The 20,453-nt window shown below is 39.8% G+C and overlaps 1 protein-coding gene across 1 annotated transcript; it reads left to right on the top strand.

Moving 5' to 3' along the window:
• The first annotated feature begins 4,270 nt into the window (after positions 1-4,270).
• Positions 4,271-19,695, top strand: LOC137284814 (alcohol dehydrogenase class-3-like). Its single transcript, XM_067816808.1, has 11 exons — positions 4,271-4,523; positions 7,027-7,128; positions 7,614-7,755; positions 8,331-8,418; positions 15,153-15,285; positions 15,936-16,022; positions 16,243-16,372; positions 16,779-16,909; positions 17,033-17,168; positions 17,752-17,890; positions 19,201-19,695. Exons 1-11 carry the CDS (start codon positions 4,503-4,505, stop codon positions 19,226-19,228), a joined length of 1,137 nt encoding a protein of 378 aa, XP_067672909.1. The 5' UTR covers positions 4,271-4,502; the 3' UTR covers positions 19,229-19,695.
• The last annotated feature ends 758 nt before the right edge of the window (positions 19,696-20,453 follow it).

Here is a 20,453-nt window from a genome sequence, read left to right as displayed (position 1 = left end):
TAAAATCAACACCGATCATAGTTTTCTGGCGTGCACAAGGGGCACGTACAACTCTCACATATAATTGCTAGGCGTGGTAGATAGTCGATCGTGTAGCTATAGATTGAGAGATGACCTTGGTAAGGTACAACTGTGTCAAAAGTACATTATCATCGGAATAACGGTGTGCTTCTTTCTTCCTTTAACATCAAGTGTTTATTGATATTAAATTTTATTACTCACCCGTTGAAGATATCACTGTTTAATAATTTTGCAAAGTCATTACACATCATGTAATAACATCGCGTGATGAAACACGTATGACGTCAAATTGTTTTACAGTTTTGACGTCACAATGCTAATACCTCCGTCACAATAGTATTAGACCTTGCTTGACTTTGCGGAAAGCTGATCGAGTGTCACCACACTCGTTGAATTCTTAGGAAAGAAGTACTTTGTTCGATATTATTTTGCTAATGTTGGGTGAGTAATTAATAAAATAAGAAACTGTGTCCCGTGTAACACCATATTTATGCAACTCGTGAATGGTATCGATATCGATAACTCGCTTTCGTTCGTTAGATACCAAACTATTCACTCGTTTCGTAAAGATGGTACTACACGGGACATAATCTAATATTCTCTATTAATTACATCAACACAAGTTGAAAAGGTTACAAGTAGTCGTGGCTTGCAGAGGATATTTTCACTTTTCTCGACGAGTGTTTATACGACATGAGAGTGTGATTCTGTTTATCTTTGAAAATCACTCTTCATTAGTTTTCAAGAGAAAAGTAATTAGCCTGGCGTCATTAGCCTCGTATAATGCAGCGATGTCACAGCATTGTGACGTCATCCATTTTATGACGTCAGGATGATGTCAGATCTTTGTACAAAATATACAGTCAAATTGCATCCATTTGTTTAATATATATTTTAGAACATGATTAAAACAGTATCGTAGTAAGAAATGGGAAAGTAAAAATAGATACATTACAGTAAAATGAGATATTCGTATGAAATTAAATGGGTCGGGGGAAGATACTTTCGAGATAATTTGCTTCTGAAAGTTTAGTCATCCATGAAAACGATTAGTGTGACTTGAAATATAATAAAATTATGTTATATTTATTTAAACTTCTGGAAGTGTGCAGAAAAGGGCTCAATGTGATTCGTTTGCGGGAAATTGTGCTTTTATGTGCTCGAAGATACCTACTGTAAACATTTTATGTTGGTTATCAGTTTCATGTGAAAATGAGCTTGTCATACTCTTGCTCAAGGATTGATATTTGTAGTGAGTCAAGGATCGATATTTGTAGTGAGAGTGATTTTAGTTTTACGCCGCACTCAGCAATATTCCGGCTATATGGCTTCGGTCTGTAAACAATCGAGTCTGGACCAGACAATCCAATGATCAACAACTTGAGCATCGATCTGCGCAACTGGGAACCGATGACATGTATCAACCAAGTCAGCGGGCCTGACCACCCGATCCCGTTAGTAGTAGTGTAAAAACAAATTGGTTCATAAAGTTAGTATCGTGTGTGTCCACTGTTGTCGTTGATGCAGACTTGACAACGATGATGCAGAGACGACACTAACCGATTGAAGAAAGCTTGGGGAATGTTGTTCCATGTCTGATCCAACATTCAGCTAACAATTTAATGGCTGATTTTGAGGGGCATGACGTAGGCACAGCTTATATTGAAATTAACATGTTTTCCATCAGATTTAGAGTCTAGAGAATAATCTACTTTTCTTCATTTTTCAATATCAAGTGTCAAAACATGCAAAAAGAAAAGGTCAATTGTGCACAAAGTACACATGCCACACATGATGTGTGAGATCAAATTTTATGAAAAGTGCTTATAGGTACATGTTTGTTTAGGGTTAAATAGTTTTTGTAACAAAATATTAATCAAAACGACTGAGATCACTTTCACAAATGGATGAGAGTAAAGGGTGAATGAGTGAGTGGGTGAGTTTACGCCGCTTTTTAGCAATATTCCTGCAATATCACGGCAGGGGACACCAGAAAATGGGCTTCACACTTTGTACCCATGTGGGGAATCGAACCAGAGTCTTCGGCGTGACGAGCGAACGCTTTAACCACTAGGCTACCCCATCGCCCCCTGAGTAAAGAGCATATATACAATACAGAGCATACACATTTTAAATATAGTGTTTCTTGGTACTTATAACCTGCTTAGTCATAAAAGAAGAATTTACATGAAAGAATTTCCAAGTTGGGTGGATTATGGAATATCAAAATTCATCAGCCGATCAGTCTGACAAGAACACGATAACCCGCTTGAAATAATGAAAGAGTGTAAAAGTAGTATTTTAAACACTTAAATGTCAAGAAATGTTAGAACCAGTTCCTTGAGAAGTTTCTTCATTATTGGGATCATGGGTCCATTCATCTACTCGACTCTGGGTGGAGATTACTCTCAAAACATCTCCACCAGACATCACATGTCCTGCCAGGATTTTGTGGCTTGGCATGTTCATGCCAAAAGGGAACCACATGCATGTGCCTCTTACTAAGCATGGACATGAGCAACGCTGCACACTGCCAAGTTAGGGGAGATAACTCATGCTCACATAGTAATACTGAACCTTGGAGACCACTAAGTACAATTATATGGAAAACGCATGATGTGTGGGTGGTCACTATTTTACCCCGATCCGTTCAGTTGTCAACGTTTCTGTGCAACGTGACGCCATCACTGATGCAAAATCACACAAGACGACAACGCTAATAATTAATTATCGGCATGTCTGGCTTGATCCCGTACGCAGATAGTCAGAATGTTTCTGATTACATACATCACATATTTATGTAAAAACGACCCCCGACTTATGAAAAGGGTCCCGCACAATCATGTGCGTGGATACAGGCAATACACATTTTAATTCTTTGAAACGTTTTATGTTGGAATAATATTTACACAAGAAATTGAGACATTTAGCGCAGTACACAATATTAAGTATATTCAGACAAGCGTTAGAAGATGAAATGTAGGCATCGCATACTTGACAAAACGTACCTTAGTTCCATTGGTGTGTTGTATTCAATACTGGGACCAATATTGCAGTTTCACGTGAACAGGTTAATGAACAGCGATTGAATTTTAACATATATATTTTATGAAATGTATATGCACACGTATTGAAATGAATTGTCTTGTTCATTAAATTAGTTTGTGTCGTTTTATAGACAAAACAATTATGTATATTGATTGGCCAGGTGCGCGTTTGTCACATCCCTTGTACAATTTACAATCATTTTTAATTCGATAAAAAAAATATATTGTGAAGACAGGATATCAAACGGTAACTATATTTCCACGAATCTTGTAAAACAAATATATACCATGTCATGTTTAACTTTGTCAAACCTTACATCATTATCATGATAGTTCCATACAAAAAGAGCTATATATTAGATTCTGCCATTGTATACTTCTAAAGAGACATGGCTTCAAAATCATAAACAAAGAAAAGTGTTATATTCGGGTGTTGTGAAATATCCTTTTTTTTACCTTAGTACCTGCTACATTGATGTCAACCAGGTGTTCACATAAAGATGCACAGTCACACCGTCTAATTGTTTATCTATTAAGGACATTATTTAAATGGTAATATTAGTCATTTCACATTGTGTCGACCCCCCTGAAGCCCGCTTGGCTCCGCCAACGTCAAAAAAATAAAAAAAGTCTCCAGCGTGGTCAGAAAGGATTTTCAAAGGAGGAGGGGTAGGGTATGAGGAGGCTGCGTCGATCCCTCTCTGGGTCCGCCCATGTGAGTGCCGGTGATGCTGATTTAGTCTGATAGATGTGCCTAAAATACACAGCCTCCCATGCAGTTGCCACCGGGTCATTCATCTTAAATGCTCGTACGTGTAACTGTCCATTCCTATATTACAGACACTAAGAATCTATCATAAACATCGGGTCTGTAGTTACCTAATATTGTGACGTATTTTGTGGTTTAATAATGACAGTTTCTTGATGTATTACATGTTGTACGTCACCACACATTGAAAGTAAAATAATAATCGACTTGTCACTGTGCGGACATGACAATGAATTTTAACTGACACTTGCACAAAATACGGTAAATAATTTTGTTGTTGTTTGTTTGTTTTTTTATACTGAAGTATATACGTGTTGACGCTCTCAATAACAAAACACAAAATATTGTAAAAAACGCAAAAGTTACTTTTTCATCCTAGCCAGAGAGGCTGTACTGTACAGTATAGATTATCCCTGTCCCAACAAATGCATCTGTCTATGCTTGGGATGAGTGGTCCTGCTCGGCTTCTTTCCACCATGTCCTACCATATTTACAGTGTTCACTACACTGCTATACTGAATATCAGTGTAACGAAAACTACCGTGCACAAGTTTACTTAGATTGTCAAGTTACCAGTTTCAAGTCCAGCTTTTCTCTAATATGCCGACAGCTGCACACGGCACTAATCACAACCAACACACGTGGGAGATAGAGATAGAGTCAACATGGCTGACACAACTGGGAAGGTAATGTAGTCTCGATTGCTTACAGTCGATAGGACGTGAAACAATCATGACAAATGTTAAAGTTGTGTGAAAGATCTCGCTAAATATGCTTGCAATCATAACACCAACGAAGTTTGCACTTGGCACGATCGTTTATGTAGATATTCACCCATAGCGTGACGAGTTGCTGTCACCGGTATTTGTCGGTCTCTGCTAGTTTGTGTGTTCGAACAAAATGCAGTGTTTAATATTCAACATTCATTTGTCCAAAATTCTGAAGCAAGGCCCCCGAAGTTTTGTACAATTGCTGTGATGGTGTAGATCTAATGTGTAACTGTATAGTAATGAAAATTGACTAGTTGTTTACTTCCGCTGCGTGACCGCCCACTGTATTTTGCTTTATAGATGTGAGCAGAGACTATATAATATGGTCTCTGATGTGAGGTTTGAAGCACTCTGAACACTTGGAATATTTGTAGTATTTCTGACTGACAGTAGTAATTGTAATTCATTAATGCAAAGTACCAATGTGTTATGACACGATGCATGATGACTTGTGAAATATTTAATACTTTACAATGTATTCCTTGAATTAAACCGAGTTCAATTAATCTTGAATTACACAGTTTTCACTTATTAATTGTTTCTACTTTTTGACACACAACTTTATGCTGATACTTGGACAGGCTTTTGGATGAGTGTTCAAATTAACAATTTTCATTTTCCACACAAATGGCAAGGATGTGTTTTGCATGTTGTGGTAAGGTTGACCTGAAATGTGTGCATGAATAAAACTGGCTTTAACCTGACACACTACTGGTATTTTAAGTCCAGCACCCAGTTCCATGAAGCAATCATAGTGCTACAACAGTTATCTTAGGGCTACGACCATTTTGAGGAACAGGGCCCTGTACCATATCTACACATAAAAATCAAGAAGGATTCAAATATTTCTGTGGCTGCCATTGGTTACAGAGGTTGAACCATGGAACTCCTGTGCCCCAATGTAAGTGTAACTCATCATGCATACATTGTATTGTTGAGGCTGTTGACAGAGTAGTCACACTGAATCTTTCATGTATCATTCTCATGGCAAGGACCACCAACATTTGTTACAGAGTTCATCCATAACTCGTAATATTTTCAGTTAAAGAAAAAGGTAAATCCTGTGCTAGTGTGTAGATGTTTCAGTTTAGTTTCAAGATAAAGTTAGACTCTTTCACAGAACGATTAAATTTATGCCTGTGGATATAGAGAATCATAAATGGACTCTAGTGGTATCTTTAAACTATGGAAATAAAAGCGTAAATGCAAAATATTGCTATTCTGGTAATAAGTAGAAATATATAGCTGTAAATAGTCATGTAGGTTTGGATCAGTCCTACTGAGATTATATATCTACTTACCTTTTGAAGAAATTATGTCTTTGACCAGTGTTTAGAACTGATACACAGAGACGGGGAGAATGTATGTAGATCTAGTGGCTAGTGGTCATGTCGACAGCCGTGTTTGATTCCCTCTCATGATAGAATGCTCGAAGCACATTTCTCGTGTCCCCTGCCACAACATTGCTTGAATATTGCTAAAACTAAAAGCGACATAAAACCACATTTGCTTACTCACTTTCTAGAAACTTTGAAGGGCAGTGTTTAAAGTATTTGCTCATTGTGCCCAAAGCCTGGGTTCGATTCCTCACACAGATACAATATGAGACGTCCATTGCTTGTGTTCACTGCCATGATATTGCTGGAATATTGCTAACAACTGCATAAAGCCCAACTCATTCACTCGCTGTAGATAATTAAGTTTTCAGATACTTTATCTGTAATGTACTTACTTGCACACTTGCAGTAAATTTGACAGCATGATGATATCCAGGCTAGCTTTAAATTTGTACCAAATAGTGTATGTTTTTTATGATAAATAGTAAAACCTTTCTTATGATGATGTCTTTGTTGGTTTAGATGAAAGCATATATGTAGAGTTATATTGATGAAATAACTATGTGTCTCAAACATCTTTGTAATAGATATCTCAGTCAAAAGCAATAGATATCTTCAATCCAAGATGGCTCCTATACCACTTGACCTGCAGACATTGTTGGTCGAGATCTATGACACACTGATAGGAGGGTCTGTGTCAGATTTCTTTCCGTCATCGCAAACTGCAAACCACTTGTTAACACCTTCGGGCATATTTATCTAGTCTGCTGATGTTTTGTCATCGTTGCAGTTTAGCTATATTTGTGAGAAAACAACTAGTCAGTACAATTTCACTAGCCTTGCTACAGAATAATGACCATGCATCCCTGAACACAACAAACAAGAAGTTTACTTTGAATGATGAACATAAGATGGCATCACAAATGCTATTAACTGTCAGTATTTCTGGTGCTTTTTCATGCCATGTACCTCAAACTTTATCACTGAGAATCCCCAGGGTGTATAAAAATGGCCCTCGGTATCTTACCTGATCGTGGTCTGTGGAGTCTTTTAAGATTCCAGTCTTTTCTTCCTTCATTCAGACAATAACCTGCAAAGCTGCAGTGGCCTGGGAGGCCAAGAAGCCCTTGTCGATTGAAACCATTGAGGTGGCTCCACCTAGGGCAGGAGAAGTACGAGTGAAGGTGAGTGCCGCATGACATGAAGCAAGGTTGGTGTTGGATACAGTCATGGGTTCATGTTGTGTTTGATTTTCAGTGTCCGAAACGTTTATCAAACGTAATCAAACTCAATAAATATGGAAAAATGTTTACAAAGATTTTAAATAAAAATACACAGTGTCTTTGGAGAAAGAGTTAAATGTGATGCATGATTTGTAAACTTATGGATTCATTTCCCGAAAACTAAATTATCAAAAGTTGAGTATTTATACATACCTTGTATAATTTAAATAATACACAAGGTGTTTTCGGTAAATGTTTATTGCATGTGTATTTTGGTGTGGGTGTCATTAAGCATCAAATGGGTTTGATACCAGAGGCTAATGACACACTCTGTTGAATGGGATTGACTGTAGCATTGACAGGTTATATTTTGAAATTTGACAACCGCAAACGTGTGAGTCTGACCAACCGTGGGTTAATCTACTAAGTTTGACTTGGTTGGACAGATTCTTGCTACTGGAGTGTGCCATACAGATGCCTACACACTGGATGGCTTTGACCCTGAGGGGCTGTTCCCAGTAGTGCTTGGCCATGAGGGCGGAGGAATAGTTGAGAGTGTTGGTGAAGGAGTCACATCAGTGAAGCCAGGTAAGCACTCATTAGAACTGTTCTACTGTGCTACTGATAACTTTGTCACACTAGCATTTGTCTTGTGTAAAGAACTGGATGAAGTGTCTGTCTGGAAAATGGAAGGCAGGTTGTATAGTTTCCCACTTGTGACATAGCAAGAGACATTAAAGACCTGTTTCGTTTCAGCATGCCTCAGCTGTAGTGAGCAAAGTATTCATATTTGCATAAATGATATCTATACTTCAAAATACTGATGACAGTGATTCATTCTGAGTGCAGGTTCCATTGCATTATTGTCAATATTTTCCATTCATTCCTGACCACTGTGGCATTTTCACCCAGTTCGAGCACATTGAAATGAGTATTTGTATACCATGTTATTGTTTTCATGAAAATTGAAAATTCTGAAATAGGACAGCATAAAATGACGTTAGAAAGCTAACATCTGATAGCTTACCAGCCAACGGTCTCCATTCACATTAGGCAGGCAAAGTTTGTTTGATGTTCACCTTACAAGACTTTTGATGGAGGTGTAGTCCTCCCATCAGTTATAAACACTGTTGATCTGAAAACCGCATTGTGGTGTGTTTCAGGCGACCATGTGATTCCGTGCTACATTCCTCAGTGCTATGACTGCAAGTTCTGCAAAAGCCCCAAAACCAATCTGTGCTCAAGAATAAGGTGAAAAGGGTGGATATGAGAAACTCTCCTCAATATGAAAGCAAAATGTTACTTTCGCATTGATCTGTATCCTGACTCACTAGTCCTTGTATTCCTTGTATATGGTTTGTTTCAAAATAGACCCGTGAAGGTCCCAGGGTAGAATAGGCCTTCAGCAACCCATGCTTGCCACAAAAGGCGACTATGCTTGTCATAAGAGGCGACTAACGGGATCGGGTGGACAGGCTCGCTGACTTGGTTGACGCATGTCATCGGTTCCCAATTGCGCAGATCGATGCTCATGTTGTTGATCACTGGATTATCTGGTCCAGACTCGATTATTTACAGACCACCGCCACATAGTTGGAATATTGCTGAGTGCGGCGTAAAACTAAACTCACTCACTCACTCACTCACTCACTCACTTGTTTCAAAATATTTCTGTTCTTTCAATGTTGGGTGAAGTCCACACTGATCCAGATAAATAATAATGGATTTGGGAAAAAAACTTCGAGAACTGTCAAATATGCGAAGGAAATGTTTAACTGACTCACTCACTCACTCACTCACTCACTCACTCACTCACTCACTTGTTTCAAAATATTTCTGTTCTTTCAATGTTGGGTGAAGTCCACACTGATCCAGATAAATAATAATGGATTTGGGAAAAAAACTTCGAGAACTGTCAAATATGCGAAGGAAATGTTTAACTGACTGTGAAAAGAGGATGACAATTCCCACATACCATTTATGCACATGGAACCTTTTGCCCAACGTAATTGTGAAAATGACATGAAACAACCAGCAACATCGAAGTTGTATCATTGTGATGTTTACAATTTGACTATTATGACATGAATATAAAAGATCATGAGTTTCAGTAACACCCCACCAGGGGAAAGACAGAGATTCAAAGTCATGTTAGACATAGTGAGCGAGATAAGTTTTACGCCGCACTCGGCAATATTCCAGCTATATGGAAGCGGTCTGTAAATAATCTAGTCTGGACCAGACAGTCCAGTGATCAACAACATGAACATCAACCTGCGCAATTAGGAACCAGTGACGTGTCAACCAAGTCAGTGAGGCTGACCACCTGATCCCGTTGGTCGCCTGACTCTGAGGGTGCGGGTTCAAATCCCGAATGGGACTAAAAAACCCAAATATTACTAGAATTTGTAATTTACTAAGGAAGTGAAATCCCATATATGACATGTTGCAAGCATAGTAGCCTTTTGTGGCAAGTATGGGTTGCTTGGACCTATTCAGCGTGTTAGACATCATGAGTGGAAGAACAAATTCAACCATGTCAACCACTTCATAAGATGAGTGTGCAAAGATTATCTCTTAATAATATACCTGCATCACATCTGTTCTGTATGTACACTGAGCAATTTTTAATGTTACAAACTCTAATGAAATTATGTCTACATGGTTACATTTGGTCATTGGTGAAAGAAGAAATCCTATTTACAGTTTGACAACACATGACAGTCAGTTTTCAGTTCAGTTACAGTGTAACAGATTGGGAAAAAATACATCCTCTGCCTTTCTGATGTTTAGTAAAAATTAATGAAACTTATGGGGTATGAGGGGAAATATCCTGATGGTAGTGGACTGGTGGGGTAAGATCCCAGAGAGTGGAAGGTTTTTGGCTCAATTCCTATCCATGAAACGGTACCGTTGTGAGCTGAAAGAGGGGACAAAGCAAGAACTGTTCAGTTCAGACTATATGGCTGATGATGACCCAGTTTGGTACCCTTATACTGTGTATCTCTCTGCGTGGTATTATAGCAGCGTAAGCCTAGTTCAGATTTTCACTAAGGCCAGACTGATTTTTTTTCTTGTTTTACGGATCCACATGCCCTATTTTTTCAAGAATAAGAAAAGAAATAAAAGTTAATTTTCCCTGCTCAAAAAATAAAATTCTAATGATTTTTCCTTATCCTGACTCATGGCTAATTGCTTATCTCCTCCTCCCTGGCGAAGGTAGTGGAATACCTGAAAACCCTTGAATAGTCCTAGGCCAAATGCTAGAAAAGCCCATTTCTTTAAGGTTCTCTCAGGAGCAGTAAACGTGTTATTCAGCAATTAGTATGACACCTCCCACCCTCCAAAAATTCTTGTTGATGTGGAACTAGCTACAGGAGGTATCAGGTTACTAAAAACTAACTGGGTTCAGTCCACTGTTGAAACAGTGTCCACATGTTCATAAACAAACTGCTTGGGAATTATCACATTGTCTAATGTGTGGTGACAAGCACTGGTGTTCAACATGGTCAAGATATGCAGTATGGGTGATAAGGCTGGGTGCATCATATTACCTGATTTTCATGATATATCCACATTTGGCCTAGGAGTATGAAGTTCCCTTCTAAAAGAAATACACTCACCCACCAGTAGCCTCCCTTTTCCCGCCAAGTCGGTCACATGGCTAACCATGCTTGTCACTCTCTCTTCATCGCCCAACAAGGACGTCAGGGGTCCCGGTTACTGCGATAGGTCTTTCAATTATTTCGGTCCTTTAACTAAATTTATGTTGTATGCAGTATTTGGCTCATGTATCTGCATCATCATTTGTTAAATTTGTGATTATTGTGTGTTTATTTAGCACACTAAGTCTCAGTTGATGACATCGTGCTTGCAGTGTAGATTACGTCTGTCAGCGGTTGACCCGCACTTAGTTTGTCCAGCGTGTAAGCCCATATACAGTCGTGCCCCGTTCATCCAAACCTCAGATATCTGGAAAACTTGCCTTCCGAATGAAAATTCCTTAAAACGAATCCACAACGTTGTAAAATTACTCACTTATCACGAAATCCAGTTTCTGTAACCATACAGTCATATTCACATACAAAACACTAAATTATGTGCATTTTTTGTCTAGTTTATCCGGATGGCTGAGCACCTGTATGTTTCCTCAGCCGTCACTACACTCAACACAGCCGTTCAATGCAAGCACCTTCCTGCAACAGTTCACCACGCATATGATGAGCGCGATGGAGCGTCATTTTGAACAAGAACGAAGACTACAATCTTCAACTACGTCGGCTGCTGCTCCGTATTAGCACTCCACTAGATCTACACTCACTCCAGAAGATGAAGAGGCATCACATGCACACACCCACTCAAGGAGATCGTCACTGTCTTTGCCTTCCCGTCACAGTCCGGAGATAGATCCATCCACTTCAAGTGAGTGACTACACTTGCATGAGGAGGACACTCACTCAGGCAAGTGCACTCGTCAGCGCAGAAGATCTTCGTCAGTTTGTCGAAGGCACCGTCAGCACTTGTCATCCCCTTCAGACCTGGACTCACATAAGAAGGATTGTCGGCATCCAACGAATGTGTAACACTCACCGAAGCATGAAGACAGGTACTACCGATCGTCATCTCTAGAGGAAGCCTTCTGCTCGGACTCGTGGATCACGTCATGGATCACAAATGGTGTGGAACTAGTCTCGCCATCCAAGGACTCCAACGAAGCCAACATTTACAGAATAAAAATGAGGACATCGACATGCTAACGTTCCGATATCTACGATTGAGATGTTATCCGCGGCATTCAAGTCAGCAACCAAGTTTCAACAACAACATATGCCACCTTTCAACGCTCGTCGTTTCGCTCTTCATCGTATGGAGCCTTCATCAGAGCACCAGATGTAGACAAAGTATGCAAGGTCATCAGTGCTGCCTGCAACAGATCCTACAAGATAGACGACAAGCGGCTTGCTCAGCTCAGCACCACTACGAGACGCACCATCTTCGGACTAGCTCAATCTAGAGCTGTCAGTAAGACTCTCATCTCCAAGTTCAGCAACCCTGCCAACAAGGAAGAGAGAATGATCCTGTCAGCACTTGTCACACAGAAGAAGGATCAGCAATTCATGTCTGAACACCTCGCCTAAACTACTGCGGGATTGAATCTACTGCGTCGACAAGGTCTCTTGTCCGCCTCATCATGGAGTGAGAATTTTACAAGACCCTTGTATCAGGCCCGGTGGTCAGTGCCTACAACATTTGATGGGAAGATTAAAGAGGTAGCAAGGATGGTCGGCCAAGACTCCAGAGAAGTCATGATGATTAAATCCATTGACAACTTGACAATGGTGCTCAAGCAGACAAGTTAACACTACACTAAGAAGTCCCAAGTTCTCCAGAGTCCAGAGAGCGAGAGATAAGAATTTTAATACTCGAGGAGACAAGTCATCTTCTTTTTGTCACCCCTACGCAGGAAATAGGTGCTCTCAGACGTCAGGCCATTCGTCCAAGGATGGAAGAGGATGTAAACATTGAAAAGCAGGTTCAGAAAAACTGGGGAATTCTCAACATCAAGTACGTCATGAAGATTCTTCTAGACGGCTACAAGATACCACTGCAAACTACACCTCCGATCACAAGAGTGCCGGTTCCTGTTGTTTATGCCAGGGATCAAGCACCCAAACTGGCTGACGCCATAATAATGACAGTATTATCTTCGGTGGAAAAATTCTGACACATCTACCTGGAGGACAGTCCATCTGCATCAGCTTTAAGCAGCGGGAGTTTATTCGCTTGCTTTTACTCATCTATACATATGCTCACCGAATGCTAGCATCGGTATCACTGTCTGTACAAGATTTTACAATGATCAGTTGACTGCCACACCTGTGACGTCACGTCTACAATCTGATCGGTCCCCAAGAGACAACGCCCTGCACAGAATGTGATGTTATTGTTCCAGTGTCAGGAAGTCGTCAACATTGGTCTACAGCCTTTCAACATTGGAAAGATGTCGATTGCACACTAGATTAGCAGTTTACAGCATCTTCTAACAGCAGATTCAACGTTGCTTATCAGGAGGCTTGCAGCAATGAATGCTTGGCAGGCAGCCAGCTATAAATAGACTTTCTTCAAATGTCAACTGGCTCATAATGTACACTGTTGACGATCTGAAGAGGAAGAATGATGCATCTTCACGGCATACAAGCTCATAAGAGAAGTCAACTCAGTCTTCAGTCGGACTTCACTATCAGGCTACTAACTCAGCTCAGATGACTTGTGAATCTAAATTCCTCGGGATATGGTTCCTCACTACATTGAAATTCATCGCTGTCCCAGAGGATCGGTGGGTCAAATTTCAAGTCAATGTTGAAGTTCCACTCTCTCTGTTACCACAATGACAGTGTCTACTCAGTCGACTCACCTCACCTCAGGATTTGACCAAAGGAAGACGCCTAAAACAATGTCAATGACAGCGGTTCCTGAGGCATGGTTTCATGTCTTGACCCATTTACAACGCTGGACATCTTGAGACCATACATGCTATGGTGGACTCACCAGTCGCATGCCTGCTTAGGAACATATTTGTTTGAGCCTGTCTACATCAACCATCCTTATGTATATGTATTACTACAAGACTGGGGTGCTTACCTGAACAACAAGGTTGCAACATATGTCATATATGGGATTTCACTTTCTCAGTAAAGTACAAATTCTAGTACTTTTTTTTTGGTCGAGTCCCATCCAGGATTTGAACCCGCACCTTCAGAGTCAGGCACCTAATTGCCAGCACACAAAGTCACCCACCTAGCCCGCTCAGCCACCACGACTTCCACAAAGTTGAAAGTCGGACAACTGGTAGTCTAGACTGCATACTTTGTGTACCCCTCTGATAATAATAATAATAGTAATAGTAATAATTTCTCACTATCAACTATAATGGAGGGCTGCTTTTGGAAGTCAAACACAGTGTTTGCCAATCATTATCTAAGAGACAGAGCCACTGGCATTCATCAGTTTGGGCCTCTCGTGGTTGCACAGCAACTAACGGTACCTCAAAGTCGCTGAGTTTACTCACCCATTTATCATGTGACTTGTGGAGACCAGACGCTCTACGGAGTATAATGGTGGAGAGTCCATGCACACGTCTTACGCACAGACTAGCATGAGTGATTAAGAGCTTGTACTCGTAACGAAGATCCTTGTACGTGAAGAAGGATCGCAACTAGTCTTGATTATAGATCTTGACATTCAGTTGCGGTAGATACTAGCAGGATGCTCTTTACTCTAGATATCATCACGTTCCAGTCAACGAAACGAAGCCTTCTTCAGAATACAAGTTTGACTGGATGTGATCTGCCCTGAATTTATTGGGTAAACAGGACCGAATTATCACTGTCACAAGTAACCGTTAGGAGGGGAAATATTGGATGTAATTTTGACAGCCAGCAGAATCCAGCGTGGCCTGGCCCACCGTCTTTTCCGTCGGATTCTGTAAGCAATTATGCATGAGTCAGGATGAGGAAAAATATCAATTTTATTCAGAGAATTACATTTTTTATTGGCTAAAAATGTAAAATACTTTTTAGGTTGTCCTATTTTTACCCATATCCACTTCATAGTGAGTGAGTGAGTTTTAGCAATATACCAGCAATATCACGGCAGGGGACACCAGAAAATGGGCTTCACACATTGTACCCATGTGGGGAATCGAATGTGGGTCTACGGCGTGACGAGCAAACACTGTAACCACAAGGCTACCCCACTGCCCTTATCCACTTCATAAATTGCCAAAAGTAAAATACTTTGGGTATTTAGAAGTAATATTACTTTGATTGGAAATTTTATTTTTGTTTATTTCTATTTTTTTCCTACCTGCCTTTTGGTTTTCATAGGACAAAAATCTGTAAAACAAGAAATAACATTGGTCTGTGCCTAATGTTGGAATAACAGACAGACAATCTAACATGCATTTTATTTGGAATATGTTTAAGATCTACTCAAGGTGCTGGAGTCATGCCTGATGGCACGTCACGCTTCACTTGCAATGGGAAGCAGCTCTACCACTTCATGGGCACCAGCACGTTCAGTGAATACACAGTTGTTGCTGAAATATCAGTTGCCAAGGTAAAGCAATGAAATCAACACTCATCTCATTTATTTTGCATTCTGTGCCTCAAAAGTTTTTAATCTACTTGCACTGTAGTGTCTCTTACCCTGATTTCAAGTTCTTTGGCACTTGTAAATGTATGGATGATTTCATTTTGAATATAGTTGGCTTTATGTGGGGCTTCAGTGCCCCATGTTCAGTGTGCCCCTAGAGCTGGTTGTTCCCAGTACGCTGCGTATCATTCATTGTTAGGGCTTCAGATGATTTTTCAACTTCAGGAGTATGTACTGTTTATGTTTTCAGTACAGGTGTACTGGAAAAACATAAGAGTACATTTAGAGTACTGAATAGAATTTAATGAAATACGAGTAATCTTGTGTTTTGTTTATCATATGCACCACAACACTGCTACTCTTGTGTAGACAGGTAAATGAACAACAAAACAATACTTTCCTCAAATAGATATGTGTGTAAATGTTTCTAAGACCATACACCATTGCTGTGGTGTGTATATGCTACGTTTCCCAAATTATTTCCTATCGTATTGTGTAATTTCTTTATCCATACAAACACCAATACGGCCATTTTCTGGAGCTATGTTCAGTGCACCCCATAAAGCTTCTTGTTCTCTGAACCCTGTTCATCATGCACTGTGTTTTGTGTGCAGGTAGATGATGGAGCTCCTTTGGACAAAGTGTGCCTTCTTGGATGTGGAATATCTACTGGATACGGTGCTGCCCTTAACACTGCTAATGTAGGTTTTAGCCAGGAAGATAATTATGACCATGATATAGTCATAGAAGATAACAGCTGTCAGATGAACTGTGACATCAATTCCGTCTATCAAGAAACCAAAATGCCAAGTAGTTCAGTTCCATACAGTTTTGTGTATTAGCTGACTGGGGACTAGTAACAAGGAATCAGCAGAGTAGTCATAAGATCTATTTTCTTTACCTAGCTATTGAACCTTTCAGGTTGATGATGGTTCCAGTTGTGCTGTATGGGGTCTTGGTGCTGTAGGTCTGGCCGTCATCATGGGATGCAAGAAGGCAGGAGCCACTCGTATAATTGGCATTGACATCAACCCTGACAAGTTTGAGACTGGTAAACTCATGTCATTGTATCATTATGGGATTGTGGAGGATGATCCTGCTTCCCTTACTGACCATATTGATAGTTTATTTGCTAAGCAAAATGTTAAATATGAACTGTAAATATTCCCTTTGGTAATCCCGTAAATGACTTGATCCTAAGTGAAATATTTTAACCATCTTTTTGCAAGAGCTTCATTAACATGCGGACTGCATGGTTATATTCATGCTTACCACCTTCCTGAGGTAAAGGTGACACAATGGTTCTTGATCATGTAATAATGGATTTGGAAATGAAATTCCAATACTGTTGAAATGGACAATATAAATCTAGACTGAACATAATTCAAATCTTGGAAAAAATGCTTTCCTGATGGTTCACAATTAACTCTGACTGAAAGTTTCATGTTGTTTTGCAGCCAGACAGTTTGGAGCCACAGAGTTTGTGAATCCCAAAGATCATGACCGTCCCATCCAGCAGGTTCTAGTGGAAATGACTGATGGTGGTCTTGATTATACATTTGAATGTATCGGCAGCGTGGCAACTATGGTAAGTTTTGAATATATGGAATGTGAAAAAATTATTATTTAAACATGAGATTGTCAAATAGCACAATGGTCAGAATTGTTATAGAAAAACATTAGCTAACTAACCTTCAATTGTTTCTTCTAGAGGGCTGCACTGGAATCATGTCACAAGGGATGGGGTGTGTCCACCATCATTGGCGTTGCGGCTGCTGGACAGGAGATCTCCACGCGACCATTTCAGCTGGTCACTGGACGTGTGTGGAAAGGGTCAGCTTTTGGGGGTAAGTTATGGCTTCTGAATGCACATACTCCAGAGTTTTACATTTTTGTTCTGCCAGCTTAAGTAGAGACAATTTTTGGACATCAACCTTTTTCATATACTGATTGTATGTAGTGGTAATTTGCTATAAATCTTGCAAACATAACTGAAATGGGTTATTATTGTGTTTTATTACTCACTGATGGAGGATACTGCAGTGTGATATTTTTACGGCAATATTACACAAATGTAATAACATAATGGTTACAGTTACGACTTCACAAAGTTATTGCCACTGTCACAATGGTATTAGACCTTGCTTGACTCATGGAGGACCAAGTCATCGCAGTGTTGGCAGTTTACTTCAAATAATGTAGGAGAGTAATAAACAGAATAGTAAACTCACTTCCTTGAAGTTGCCATTTGCATTAAACTCATGAAAGATTTGACCCCATCTCAGTTTTCGTTCATTTGATACCAAATTATTAGAAATGGTATTAGACAGAAGGTTGTTTAGTATCATCTATATCTGTACGTCATGTCTACTTTGTCATCCTGCAGCTTGTGATAAAATTCATTTTACAATGGTATGCTGTGTATGCCAGGCTGGAAGAGTCGAGACAGTGTGCCCAAACTTGTGCTTGAGTACATGAGGAAGGAACTGAAGGTGGATGAGTTTGTCAGTTTTACGTTTCCCTTGGGGGAGGTCAACACAGCCTTTGACTACATGCATAGTGGCAAGAGGTGAATATTCTTTGCGTCATAATAACTATATGTCATATAACCATAATAACTATAATTTGAAGGAAGAGCCAATAACCCCTTTCCATGTAATATTAATGTGTCATTTTCAAACCTTATGGGGTAACATTCTTTGAGTCATACTCATGGGGTAGCGCCTTATGGGGTAACGCCTTATGGGGTAACATTCTCCGCTGCATACTCACGGGATAACACCTTATGGGGTAACATTCTTTGAGTCATACTCATGGGGTAACGCCTTTTGGGGTAACATTCTTTGAGTCATACGCATGGGGTAACACCTTATGGGGTAACATTCTTTGAGTCATACGCATGGGGTAACGCCTTTTGGGGTAACATTCTTTGAGTCATACGCATGGGGTAACACCTTATGGGGTAACATTCTTTGAGTCATACGCATGGGGTAACGCCTTTTGGGGTAACATTCTTTGAGTCATACGCATGGGGTAACACCTTATGGGGTAACATTCTTTGAGTCATATGCATGGGGTAACACCTTATGGGGTAACATTCTTTGAGTCATATGCATGGGGTAACACCTTATGGGGTAACATTCTTTGAGTCATACTCATTGGGTAACATTCTTTGAGTCATACAGAAACTGGAACCTACTACACAGGTTTTTAGAGGTCTGTAAAACAGAAGTGCTACAGAGTTATGTATGAATATAAATAATTCTATTGACAGCTTCACAAAGATTTTTGATACAGAGATTATTGTTCCAGGGATTTGGGGAAGGGGTATGAAGGTTGATGTCGCAAGTTGTAAGAATAGGCTTTAATGCAAATGTGATAAAACTTGGAATTTACTTTCTAGTGAATGGGGCACTGCTGTGTCTGTGAATGAAACAACTCCACAAGTAATGTGAAAAGTTAAGAGGACAAATAATTAGATGTATGATTAAACTACCAGTGTCATCAGGTTTTGAACAAGCTGAAATACTCCTTCAAACTTTTGTATTGCAATCAATAAACGGTTGCTGTAATGCTATGTATCTAGTGCAGTTAACACCAGGACTAGTGTTGACACTGGGCATGCCAAAATAGGAGATTCTAAATCTTGGTGAAGTTGTAAGAAATAATGGACTATCCAGAAGCCATTTCAGATGTATTCATCTTACATGGAAAGTATCCCATGCCGTTACTTTGGTATTTAAGTTGAAGGAGAACAATGTAGGTACTAACAAACATATTGTATGAATATTTAAAGAAAATCAACTGAAATTGAGTGTACAGAAATTTTTGTTAAACATGTTTTTGAAATATATAATTGGATATTTTGTTGATTTGCAGTATTCGCTCTGTGGTGACACTGAACTAGAACCAGATATACAGAGGGAAAAAATAAGGGATTACATGAAAGCACAACAACCAAGTGTTACCTTATTTTTTGTCCAGGTTTCTTTACATACTATACGATACACTGCTTGTGAGGAAACCTGGAAAAAAATTAAAGGAACACTTGTGCTTTCATGTGATCCCTTACTTTTTTCCCTCAGTATAGCTTCTGAAACATCTTCAGTTACTGCATAACGTGACGACACCATGTGACTTCCACCAACTTCTCTCTAAGTGCAGCCAATCACTGAGGGAAACAATTGTGCTGATTAAATGGTTAATACAGAAAAGGGTTTCATGCATCCATGATAACTAGTTTATGATGATTTACTGTGATGAGAACCAATCAGGACAACAGGTGGAAGTTGTTTTCTCCGTGTGGACCGGTGGACATTCTTTCTTACAACAGTATAGTACTCAGAGGAACTTGATTAAACTGTTCTGTCATTTCTTTTCCTTTGTTTTGTCATGTTTTCTGCACAGGACGCTTCTCTGTGTGAAGTATTAGAGTGACAATCGTCTTTTTGTGTGTGTGTGTGTGCGTGCGTCCGAGCGTGCGTCCGTGCGTGCGTGCGTGCGCGCGTGCACAGAGTTGCATCCCTAAGGGGCTGTAGTATCCTTTGAACATGGGATAGAAGGACAAATTTATGCTGAACATGGTAATTTATCAGCCCTTAAAAAGTTATCACAAAACGGTTAAGTCATCGTTCCTGTTTGATTTTGTTCCCCAATTAAGTAGTGTGATAAGTGGTACTGATCTATTTGATATATGATCATGGGATAGCAGACCTGCCACAAACATGTACAACCAATAGAGTTATCATTGGCAGTTTATATTAATCATGGAATACAAGCCATTACATAGTTTTTAGGGATGAAACCATTAGGGGAACTGAACACCAAATCATGACATGTATCAGCAGGTTTTTTCTACCATGTGTTTGCAGAACGGGGCGTTGTTCAAAGGGATCTCAGTGCTAAGGTGACCGTAACATGGGCTTAAGGTAGTCTTAGCACTAAGGTGACCGTAACATGAACTTAAGGTAGTCATAGCACTAAGGTGACCGTTACATTGGCTTAAGGTAGTCTCAGCACCAAGGTGACCGTAACATGAGCTTAAGGTAGTCTCAGCACTAAGGTGACCGTAACATGGGCTTAAGGTAGTCTTAGCACTAAGGTGACCGTTACATGGGCTTAAGGTAGTCTTA

The sequence above is a fragment of the Haliotis asinina genome, chromosome 5 (genome assembly GCF_037392515.1).
Source record: "Haliotis asinina isolate JCU_RB_2024 chromosome 5, JCU_Hal_asi_v2, whole genome shotgun sequence".
NCBI classification, from domain to species: Eukaryota; Metazoa; Mollusca; class Gastropoda; order Lepetellida; family Haliotidae; genus Haliotis; species Haliotis asinina.
Note: the sequence above shows the minus strand (reverse complement) of the source record. Positions and strands in the feature narration are given on the sequence as shown.

What these genes read in the sequence shown, in the direction of transcription:
- LOC137284814 (XM_067816808.1), top strand. Translation starts at nt 4,503, where the DNA reads ATGGCTGACACAACTGGGAAG. An exon ending in AGTCACATCAGTGAAGCCAG is followed by an intron (nt 7,756 to 8,330) that starts GTAAGCACTCAT and finishes GGTGTGTTTCAG; the next exon opens with GCGACCATGTGATTCCGTGC. An exon ending in CCCTGACAAGTTTGAGACTG is followed by an intron (nt 16,373 to 16,778) that starts GTAAACTCATGT and finishes GTTGTTTTGCAG; the next exon opens with CCAGACAGTTTGGAGCCACA.